Consider the following 12,431-nt stretch of genomic DNA (forward strand, 5'->3'; position numbering starts at 1 on the left):
GGCTAGGGTCGCCCGCCTGCGGGTTTTTCTCGGGTAAAGGAGACGGAGAGGGTCTTTTCCCCCCACACTTTACGCTCTGCTTTCCGATTGGCGCAGCCGCTAGCCTGCCTGACACCAGCCTGCGACTCCCGCGTTCCTCGCCTCGCTCTGCTCGCTCCACCTCCCTTCTCCCGGCTCGCTCCACCCCGGCTCGCTGTCGTCGTCGTCCTCCGCCCCCCGCCCGGCAGCTTCGGCAATAGCAGCAGCAGCTGTCTGCGCCGCTAGTCCGCCGTCCTCCCAGCCGCCCGCCATGGCTCGCGCGGGGGCCTCCTCCTCCTCCCCGCCACCGCCGCCACAGCCTCCCTTGCCTCTCACTCGGGAGGCGGCCGAGGAGGAGGAGGAGGAGGAGGAGGAGGAGGAGGAAGACGACGGCGAAGAAGACGGAGAGGAGGAGGAGGAGGAGGAGGAGGAGGAAGAAGATCCCCCAGCCCGGGCTCTCATGCCACGCTCCTCCCCGGTGCCCAGGCCTCAGCACTCCAGCGCCCCAGAGAGCTGCTCTTCGTCAGAGGACGACGGGGAGGATGATGGGCACCACCAGCACCCTTGCTTGGCCAGGCCACTCTCTGAGCATCCCCCAGGCCTACCTGGGCCACCTTCCCAGCATGCAGTGCAGGACAGCCGAGGGCTCCCCTCCCAGCATGCTCAAGGGCACCCTGGACTGTTTTCCCAACATGCCACTGCAGCTGCCACCCCCATGGAGGAGCCCTCTCAGCACACCGCAGGCCGGCATGTGCTGTTTGCTGATGCCTTGGGCCTGCCCTTGGCACGCTGGCGGCGCTACCAGCCTTGGCCACCGCCTTCTCCAGAGTCTCCCCCTGAGGTGGTGCCTTCCTTGGCTTCCCTCCCTCCCTCCACAGGTACCCCCTACCTTTTGCCATCCTTTGTGTTGCAACCAGTGGGGCAAGATGAGGATGAGAAGCTTGAACGGCTCCACCAGGCCAAGGTAGAATTGGAAGAAGTTTTGCCACCAGAGCCTGGAGAGCCACGAGTGCTTCGTGGTACTGTGCGTGTGCTCAACGTTTCTTACCACAAGGCTGTGCATGTGCGGGCCAGCAAAGACCGGTGGCAAAGTCACCGGGATTACCCCGCCCTCTATATTCCAGGGGGCTCACCAGATGGGGGCCTGACTGACCGCTTTGCCTTCCGCCTGGAGTTTGGCGATGAGGATGAGGAAGATGAGGAAGAAGGAGGAGCCCGGCTTGATTTTGTGGTGCGCTATCAGACCGAAGAAGGAGTTTACTGGGCCAATAACCAGGGCAAGAATTATAGTGTGGTACTGAAGGGGGCAGCGGCTACCCAAGTTCTACCCACGAGGTCTTATAAAGAAGGTGAATCACGTCGGCTCAAGAGCTGTATGAGGCCAGTCAAAATCAGGTAATACTTTCAGTGCCCTTCATATACCTGAAGAAAGTGCATCTTTTGAGTTATCAGTTCTATTCTTGTAATCTAACTTTCTCCAATGCAGTGCCCTCCAGAACAATTGGCCTCTAACTCCCGTCAACCCCAAAGATGAAGTGAGCTGTAGTTGTACTCCAAGACTGAGTATTTTTGCTCTTCTACTCAATTTCCATAGAATTTATATCCAGGGCTTTTTAAAATCTAATATGTTGTTATCACTTAATCTATGTATCTTTTTCAGGTATCTTGAACCTTTCATAGGATAAAAATACAAATGGACAAGAAAAAAATGGGTATTTAGGAACTAAAGAGAATTCTTGCCTATTTTCTAGATTCTGTTTCCTTCAGTTAGGCAAATGACACTTATTAGTTGTACTCTCATATGATAGAAACCAGCATTCCAAAGAAATCTAGTTTACTATGAAGGAAGAAGAGTGCTGATGCATGCTGCTTTAGTCCCTCTTGCTTGAGTCCTCCTGCTAGTGGGAGTGCCTGAACAGTGATTTTTTTTTTGTGATGTATGAATCAAGATCTTTGGGATATGTCTCTGTAATCAAACTGAAATCAAGAATCAGCAGTGATGGAACAGCAATAAATAGAGATATCTGGATTTAAGGTACTTCTGTTAGTAAAAGGTTAGAAATGGCATAATGAAAAGATACACATATTCACCATAAGGCAGAATTCTTGGAACTTTTTGTTTTACCCTAATATATGAACATTCTCATAATGTGAGATGGGTATCACTAAAGATAATGCAATCAGCAAAAAAGGTGTGAGATTCATCCTGTCCCATTCCAGTTAATCCTCAAGATATTTTCACACATGATCCAGAAAGCATAATTTTGCTAATTATAGAAAGTGTGAAAGATTTAAAAAGAGAAAGTTCAAGAGGACTCTTTTAAGGCAAATGCATAGTGTAGTAATTTGTATTCAGAATATTAAAAACATGTTTTATGGGAGGTTCCCTACCTTTATGTATGCAGTAAAATCAACTGCTGCACATGCAGCACTTTTTCCAGCAACAAATGTATCAACACGGATTGCTTAAAAAATATGCACATAAAGGTAATCCTTGACTTATGACCATTTGTTTAATGATTGTCGAAGTTACAATGGTGTTGAAAACAGTGACTTACAACTGGTCCTCGCACTTATGGCTGGCGCAATGTCTACATAGGCACATGATCAAAATTCAGGAGCTTGGCAACCAGCATGTATTTACGTCTTGCAGTCTCCCAAGTCACATGATCACCGTTTGTAACCTCCTTAGCTGGTCTCCAACCAGCGAAGTCAATGGGGCAAGCGAGGTTTGCTTAAGAGCTGTGTGATTTACTTAATGAGTATAGCAAAAAAGGTTGTCAAATCGGGCATTTATATCACTCAGTTCTTGTCCCAAATGTGACCATACATCAAGGACTACCTGCATTTTGGGCCCTGATTGGTTTAGGTTTCTTAGAACTATTTTTCATTTCAGAGGTAAATCTATATAGGGACTGTACCAATTCGCTATCAAGGCAGGGGTTTATATGAACCATGACCACTTTACAGCTTCCTGTACACATGTTGTATATTTACTGATAGCCCCAGATTTTCTGACTGACACAATCTTGCTCACTTTACCTAATGAACTGTGCAGGAGTTTTTGATGTGTCATTAAGGATACCGAATTGTCAATTTCTGAGTATCTTATTTTGATCAAACAGCCTGATTTTTCACTGTAGTAAAGATTTTTTTTATTATGGTGTAAAAAATATTGAAGCAAGTGAGTTTGTTCCTTTCAGTACCATTTGTGAAAAAAGCCCTCTCTAGGCCAGAACTGAGAACTAACATAAGTACAACTCATTTTCTATGTACTGTAATAAAGAAGATTGTCACCAACAAGTGATTATCACCAGTGGTGTATATTTTATAAGCATAGCATTCCATAGCTTTTTCCATCTAATTTGATTCTGCAGTAGCCTTTTTTCTTGGAATTGCCTTACTTTGTTCATAGACATATATTGGGAAAAATTGGGAAAAATCATTACAATTTGGCAGCCTAGTATTTTTTTTGTTCTAAGGTGTTTTTTTAACACTGTTATAGATAGTTGAATGTACACATGGGAGGAGGAATAAATTGATTTTTTAGCATCAACCTGGCCACGGTAGACAAAAGACTACTGAAGCTTTTAATCCTTCTTTGCATTTCATTAAAGATTTCCTGTTTGCTGGTTTTGTCCATATTTCTGTTTTCTGTTGATTGTGATGGGATTATCTCCTCAACCCATAGTTATCATTGTCAGCCATTCAGTCATGTCTGACCCTTGGCCACTATGGATTAGCACTCTCCATGCCCCTCTGTCTCGCACCACCTCCTTCACAGCCGCAATGGTCATCTCAGTATCATTCTTTTATATCCAGCCAGCAGATGCTAGGGCAGCCCATTTTCCTTTTTCCACTGATTGCTCCCACCATGATTGACTTTTCAAGTGAATCAGCTCTCATGAGATGACCAAAGTATGACAGCCTCTGTTTGGTGATCTTGGCTTCAAGTGATATTTTTGGTGAGGTTCGGTCTAGGACAGTGATGGCTAACCTTTTTGCCATTGCGTGCCAGGAGAGGGGGGGGGTGGGGGAGGGTCGCGCGCGCACGTGCCCATGCACATGTGTGCGCAACCCCCTCCCCCCCTCCCCCCCCGCTCCTGGCACATGATGGCCTGGTAGGCCCGTTTTTCTTTCTTACCTGGTTCCAGATCCTCTCTGTGTATCTGGGAACGGCGAAAACAGCCTTTCCCACTCCCTTGGAGGCCCTACGGAGGCTGAAAAGGCCCATTTCCCAACTCCCGGTGGGACAGGAAGTGACATTTTTTGCTGTCCCCAGCCTCCAGAACCTCTCTAGGAGTCTGTAGGAGCCTCTCTAGGAGTCTCTGGAGGCTGGGGACAGGAAAAAATGTCACTTCCTGTCCCACCGGGAATGGGGAAATGGGCCCTTTGAGCTTCCGTAGGGCCTCCAAGGGAGTGGGAAAGGCTGTTTTCGCCGTTGCCAGATACACAGAGAGGATCTGGAGCCAGGTAAGAAAGAAAAACGGGCCTTCCCCACCCCCCCAGGCCCTCCAGAGGCAGGAAACAGCCTGTTTCCCTACTTCTGGTGGGCCCAGAAGGCCCGAAAATCAGCTGGCCAGTGCGCGCATGCACCCCAGAGCTGAGCTGGCGTGCCCACTAATATGGCTCCGCGTGCCACCTGTGGCACGCGTGCCATAGGTTCGCCATTACGGGTCTAGGACTTTATTTTTGCAGCTCATGGGATGTGTAATAGTCATCTCCAGCACCACAGGTCAAATGCATCTACCCTTTTTCTATCTGCCTTTTTTAGAGTTCAAGTTTCAGAGCCATAAGAAGTAATTGGAAAAATTATTGTGTTAACTAATCTGCATTTGGTTGCAAGGCTGATGTCTTTACTCTTTCAGATATTATTCATGCTAAACGTTGTAGTTCTTCCAAGTGCTATATGCCTTCTGATCTCAGGGCTGCAGTCACCACTTTGGTTGATGGTAGTGCCCAGGAAGATGAATTTCTTTACTGTTTCAATGGTCTCATTGTCAATCTGCACTCTGACCTATGTGTTCTCTGCAGTTGTCATTATCTTTGTTTTCTTGATGTTTAAGGTGCAGTTCAAATTTTTCACTTTCATTTTTGACTCTCAGGATTAACCTCTCCAGATCCTTCTTGCTTTCCATGGGCAATGTTATATCATCTGCATATCAGAGGTTGATATTCCTACCACCGATTTTAACCCCAATGATAGATTCCTCCAAATTTCCATTTCTCATAACTATTTCTGTGTACATTTTGGGTGGTATTATAGGTGACAAGTTTCAACCTTGCTGAGTGCCTTTTTCAATTCTGAACCATTTTGTGTGTCCATATTCCATTCTTACAGTGGCTGCCTGATCAGAGTACAATGACTGAATGAGCTGCATGTGGTGTGGTGATATTCCCAGTTCTTTGAGGCAGTTCCAGAGCTTTTCATGGTCAACACACTCAAAAGCTTTTGTATAGGCAATGAAGAACACATAGAGGTCTTTTGGGTATTCCTTTGCTTTTTCCACCATCCAACATAGATTGACAATATAATCACACATTCCTCTTCCTTTCTAAAATCCTGCTTGTGTATCAGGCAGTTCCCTGTTGGCAGTTGAATTCAAATGATGCTAAATTATCTTCAAGAGAATTTTACTCACATGTGGCATCAAGGCTGTGGTTTGGTGACTGGAACAGCCTTTCGTATCACCTTTCTTTGATATTGGGATAAATATTGACCTTTTCCATTCTTTTGGTCATTGACCACACTTCCATACACTTTGGCAAAGTGCTTGTCAGTGCTTTTGTTGGCACTGGTCTCAGCAACTCTGCAGGAATTCCATTAACTCCTAGGCTTTGCAGTTTGGCAACTGTTTGAGTGCTCCCACTACTTCCTCCTCTATGATATTTGGTTCTGTTTCCTCAACCCATAGGGATAGGGGTTAAAGTTGCATTACTTTAGAGAGCCTATTCAAAGATCAGTTAAGAGGTTATTAATAATTGATCCCGCCAGACTTTTAACAGGAAGGAACACAAAGGATAGAACCAGGAAAGGCCATTGCTGAACCAGATTTACCTATGACCAAAAGGAAAGAGAAGAAAACCCACCATACCTGGGAATTTATTGAATATTATACTAAATGCTGTATAAAAAGGTGCTTAGTAGCCTTAAGGAGTTCTAGTCTGGAAGCAACATATCTGATTCTTATGATACTGACGTAGGACCATATTCCATTTATTTAATGTGTGTAATTAGAAGGATTTCCCTCACCTTATATTCTTAAAATAAAGGCTTACAACTAAAGCATAGAACATGTACTTAGGTAGATAGAGTTTGGTATGGAAAAGTAATAAACATAGCTGCAGATTATTCTCTTAGGTGTTGATCCAGGAGAAAGGAAGGCACTCCCACTAGGGTTGTTAAGAGAAGTTTGACTTAAGGCAAAGTTCCTTATGAGTAACTATGTGCTCATGAATATTGATCAGTCCAAGAAAGAGTTTTCTTTCAAACGTATTAAGGGAACCATGGAATAGGTTTGTCAATGGATATAGAGCCTCATATAAAGAGCAGAACATGGGGAAAATGGGGAAGAATAATCTTGTCTGTCCAAGACTTTGGGTACTTTGCTTTACAAAGAAATAATAAAATCATAACTTACAAAATGGATAAAATGTATTTATTCCACAATTCTGTGTTCTAGATGCAATGTAGCATTTATATATAGCATTTTTCTGTCTGGTGAAGACTAGAGGAGGTTGAACAATCAGTCGTTGTCCATTTATCATGAATATTATTCTGTCTGCATGTGAAGTGCTGGATAGAAATGTAGATTCAGCCTCCTCCCCCTTAGGAAATGTTAAAATTTAAAGAGAACATAACAATCCATTATCTTATTGACCCCAGGAGACTTTGGGGACTGGTATGTGGATTTTCAGACATGTTGCACTGTTGCAAAAGGGTGCCATATTTTTCAAGTTAACCTCAGTTCCTAATCAGCATATGGATACCATACAGCTACATTCCATAGTTTCTTGATAACAATGGAAGTGATTTTCCATTGTTTTCTTCCATGGTGTTTTGTTTTGATTTGATTTCTCAGTCTAACTACAATGCTGGAATTCCTGGTGGAATTTTCTAGGAGGCAAACTGATCTCGTTCTTTCAGTTACTCATTCTAGAGTCCCAGAATAATTCCTATATTTCATTTATTTCGGTCACTTTTCTTGGTAGGTGGGCAAGTTTATAAATAGATAATTGCATTTTCTGTCCCTTTTTTTTCTGGAAAGAACCCCCATCGTATGACCAGTGCCCAGAAACATGGCCAGAAATAAGTATGTTTGAGGTTGGGACTTCGCCTTGAAGCATATCAGGTTTCCTCCCCCCCCCAATGTTATTTTTTTAAAGGCCAGATGAGGCATGGAGATCTCTAGGGGAGGTAAGATTGTCCTTGAATATTTTGGTACCTACAGGTGCCATGATGGAGATAGCATGAAAAAATATGGGATATTATTTCTCTTGACACTTTTTATATTATCCAATAAAGGAGGCAATTAAAAATGCAATCTCATTGGGAGGTTTGTCACCATTCTATGTTGCTAGTACTACTATTTTTTGCAATTAGCTCTAGATGGATTTTGCTTAGGTTTGCTATGAATTTGGGTTTCCTTGTCAGTTTCCTTAAATGTTTTTAAGGCTTCTACATCCTTTCATGTGACATTGTATTGAAATACTGCTATTATGTCACATTTAGCTTTCTGTCCTTTAGGGAAAACATACCCAGTTTTTTAACCATTCTTCATAGAATTTAGCTTTCAAGCTACCCACCATCATTGATGCTCTTCTGGTTTATTTGGCAAGTCAATAGCAACAATAAAGGAGTCATATGAGTATCATTTAGGCTTGCTGCATCTAGATGACCTAATCAGAAAACCAACAACATCCACTAGTATTTTGTACTACGGCATATAACACATTAGTATTTTGTCTTGATCTAGCTTCAATCTTTTTCTCAAGCAGCAGATATCTCTTTATTTCATGACCACAGTCACCATCCCTACAATTTTTTGTGCCTAAGAAAATAAACTGTTACTATTTTGCCTATTTTCATTAGGTTGTAATTGCATGTTGACATAATGTTAGGTTTTTTTAAAAAATAATTGAATAGCTTTTGCACTCTCTTCTTTCAACTTTTGCACTCTCTTCTTTCAACTGCATGAAGAGATTCCACAAATCTTCCTCACATCCAGTTGTCAGAGTGGTATCATCAGCATATCTGAGGTTGCTGATGTTTTACTCAGAAAGTTAAATTTCCCTTTCTTTTAGTCCAGAAAATTATTTTCTTCCATGTAGCAGTTATTTCAGTTTTGTAGTTACATATGGCATAGTTTTAAAAGAACCTTAAGAAGCATGAGAGCTTTTAGTAAAGAAAGAAAATTATGTCCCTGCACCTGCATCTGAGAGACAGCTTCATTCACATTATAGTGTCATCTTGCCCTCTGTAGCCTTTGGGCTGCAATGACATGTGTTGCCTAGCCCTACACTAAACATACTTCGAAAGGAGCTTCTGTGGTTTGTTTAGTATCATCATTAAAACAAGTACAGCCGCCTGGATTCATTCACAATAAATATAAAGTGCAAACAGCTTCATACAGGGCATGACAGCATAGAACAAGTGGGTAGTGCCAAAATTTTCATGGAACAGATGGATATTAAGGCAGAATTGATATGATTTAAGGGAAGGATCAATATATGGCTGTTCTAGGAAGCAGGTTCACACATTAAGAAAAATATAGAACAGTTTGGCACAAGGATTACAGAAACAGTTGTAAATTAATAGAATACAAACATAATACAATACTACCAAATCTAGGCTGTAAAAAACCAGTAGATTGCAGGAAAGAGTTAAATATTTGAAGTGAACAATTATCACAACTTGACTGGCTTTTCAAGTAACTATTAATTCCGTATACTTTGTTGATTTTTATGTAGAGTAGTTTAAAGATAAAGAATTTAACACATTTTTCTGCCACTTGTCATGCTTCATATTGTATACTAGGGCAGTGGCTCCCAACCTTTTGGGCACCAGGAACCAGTTCCCTGGAGAGAGCTTTTTCTGTGGATCAGACGAGGCATGGTTTTGTGTGCTGCCTGCATTCCGCGGATAGGGCTTTGCTTGTTTGCGCGGCCCAGTTTCTGGCATGCCGCAACATGGTGCCAGTCGGTGGTGGGTTGCCCCCGGTTCGGACCAGTTCGAAGAATTGGTAGGAAAACCGGTGGGAGGCTCCGCCCACTGACCCGGACGTCATCATAGGTGATCTGCGCATGTGCAGAAGCTTCTGTGCATGTGCAGAGGAGTGCGGGCGCGATGCGAACCAGTAGTAAAGGTAAGTAGAACCCACCCCTGCTGCTGGTCCACAGACCAGTGGTTGGGGATTCCTGTACTAAGGTATATAACAATTTTTATACAATTTAAAATGGAAGAAAATGTATTATATAGAGAAAGAACCATGGAAATTTACCTATTATTATCTAAAGAGAAAATGCTTTTTAAACAGTAAAAAAAGAGTTGCAAACATGTCTGCAAAAACCTTTAAATGCGGTTTATAAGGTGTCTCTGTAGACGGAAGGATTAAAAATTAAAAAGCAAGAAATGATTTAATTTCCCACCCTCAATGGGAACAACTGTTCATTGTGGTCTCTTGCTATTCTAATGTTAGTATTTAAAATGAGTAGGTTGCATCTTGATTTTTCACTCTCAGCAGAAATCCCCACCCACCATTCATATGCGGATTCATGATGACCTTTGTAAGTTTGGCTTTGTCAAAGTTTGGCTTTGTCAGGTGATATTTTACAATTCTGGGAAGAAATTATGGAAAAGTCTCTTCTAACCTTCCCTTCTGGAGCCCTGCAGATATACTGGAATATAATTTCCAGGATTCTCCGCCACCAGAAAGTGATTTTGGTGCATCAAATTTATCCTGAATATGGGTCAGGACAGAAATAATGTTTCAAATTTTAGTAGTGTTTATGGCAACTATTACACTCATGAAGTGACCATAGTTTAGTAGATTTAACACCCAATTCTTGCAGCTGACAAAATACAATCACTGCTTTTTATTTTTTTGCTTAATGTGTATGTATACCGTGTTTCCCCGAAAATAAGGCCCTGTCATATATATATATATATATTTGCAAAAAAAAATAATAATTTTTTTTTCAAACTTAAACATGAAATATAACTTTCAAGAGCAGAGTCTCGATCCGGTCATAGATGGTTACCACGCTTATATTCCTTTAACAAGCTCCATTCTCAATTTCCCATGACATCTTTTACAAATAAAAATTCAAAACATAAAAGAACAAGTTTTAACATAGATTCTAACATCTTCATCTAAAGAAACATAGTCTCCTCCAGAACACCAACTATTTTTGGCTAATTCCAGTATAATCTCCTCCAAGCCTACCACCATTATTGGCTGATTTCCAGCATATTATATTTGGCTGATTTCCAGCATAGTCTCCTCCAGGGCTCCCACTCTTGTTTGGCTGATTTCCAGCATAGTCTCCTCCAACTCTCCTGTAATTGTTTGGCTGATTTCCAGCATTTTAACTAGTTTCCAACGTATTTCCTCCGAGTCTCAAACTCTTATCTAGTTGGTATCCCTCCCTCTTATTTTAACTTTCCCTTAGCATATAATTATCTATTTTATGTCAATTTCCCAGCATATTCTTTCAAATTAATTCTACTGTATTTCATAATAATCATCATTTCCAGCATATATTAAGTTAAATCACAATTTATCGCTAATATCTGTGTGTCTTATAGTTTGTTCAATAAAACCTTAATCCAGCATAATCATCAATCAAGCATTTGTTTGCAAATTAAAATTAAAACATATTACATCAAACAGTAAGTTTTCTAGAAGTTGTCTCACATTAATATATACTCTTCTTTATTGTTTTTAGCCACCTATGTATACCGTGTTTCCCCGAAAATAAGACCCTGTCTTATATTTTTTTGAACCCTGAAATAAATGCTTGGCCTTATTGCCATATGCTCAAAAGCCTGATTGGGCTTATTATCAGGGGATATCTTTTTTTGGGAAAACAGGGTATTAAACCATAGGGCAGGGGTATCAAACTGGCGGCCCATGGGCAGATGCATCACATGCAGGCCACGCCCACCCCAGTTCCCCAAAGGGGGGAAAATGTCGTGATAGATCACGTGACGACAACTGCGAGTTTGACCCCCGTGCCATATGGTGCAGTATTATTTAACCCCTTTATTATTTTTTACTTCTCCCTTTTTTGGATGTATACATTAGTATCAACATTATTATTATTATGCTGTATTATATTGTTTTCCAAGTGCACTGAATGCTTCTGTACATAAATTTCTTGTGTGTTCTAACCACACTTAGCCAAATAAATAAAGTATATAAGTATTTTTTTTTGCACACTTACATATCAATGTGCTGAATTCTGGATCAAGTCCAATTTTGCTTTCCAATCAGATTTAGGCAGTTGTCTACTAAAAACAAATGCATCAATTACACATGCATACTTGACATATATTAGAAATGCCAGTAATTTCTAGCAATGTTATACTAATAATGTGTTAAACTTGTATGTTGCTCAATTACCAACGACGTTGGGTGACTCACAACAATCAAACAAATTATGAATGGCAGAAGCCAGTACTGGTGGCATTATGTACTTGTGACCATAAGCAAACAGGCATCTCTCAAAGCAGATCTTTCCCTAGTTCAGAGTGAAGCAGATTGAAAAACATAGAATCGTCCCTTCAGAGTTTCCCTCAGATAGAAAAAAGTGAAAAAAGTAACTTATGACAATTTTTCACACTTACAATCATTGCAGCATCCCCATGGTCATATGATTGAAATTCAGATGCTTGGCAACTGATTCATATTTATAACGGTTGCAGTGTTCCAGGGTCATGTGATCACCTATTGTGACCTTCTGACAAGCAAAGTCAATGGGGAAACCAGATTCACTTAACAACCGTGTTATTAACAACTGCAGTGGTTCACTTAACAAGTGTGGCAAGAAAGGCCATAAAATGAGGCAAAATTCACTTAACAAATGTCTTGCTTACAAAAGAAATTTTGGGCTCAATTGTAGTCGTAAGTCGCAGACTACCTAGATAGAGTTTGGGAATTTATAGAGATACCGTACCTTACTATAGACCTGAGACAATCTGCTGTATTCAATGTGATTAGTATATTTTTGTTCATTCTTGAATTATTCCAACAGATGTTATACAAAATATTACTATACTCAAGAGTAGACACACTGTAATATAGTTTAGGTTCTGTTTGGCATAGCATTTATAACAAGTGTCACTGTATGATTACATAAGAATGTGGACAGAGATATATTTCCATTATATTTAGACATGTTATATTATATAT

At 41.1% G+C, this 12,431-nt stretch overlaps 1 protein-coding gene across 1 annotated transcript in view; it reads left to right on the plus strand.

The window, feature by feature from the left end:
* The first annotated feature begins 289 nt into the window (after positions 1-289).
* The window catches only part of PPP1R3F (protein phosphatase 1 regulatory subunit 3F), a 44,446-nt gene continuing 32,304 nt past the window's right edge, over positions 290-12,431 (plus strand). Inside the window, exon 1 of the mRNA XM_070935203.1 lies at positions 290-1,413. Coding sequence (XP_070791304.1) covers positions 290-1,413 — 1,124 coding nt within the window. The remainder of the gene's footprint in view (positions 1,414-12,431) is intronic.

This window comes from Pituophis catenifer, unplaced genomic scaffold, assembly GCF_029215685.1.
Source record: "Pituophis catenifer annectens isolate HBS135680 unplaced genomic scaffold, rPitCat1.0.hap2 SCAF_2, whole genome shotgun sequence".
Classification (NCBI taxonomy): Eukaryota; Metazoa; Chordata; class Lepidosauria; order Squamata; family Colubridae; genus Pituophis; species Pituophis catenifer.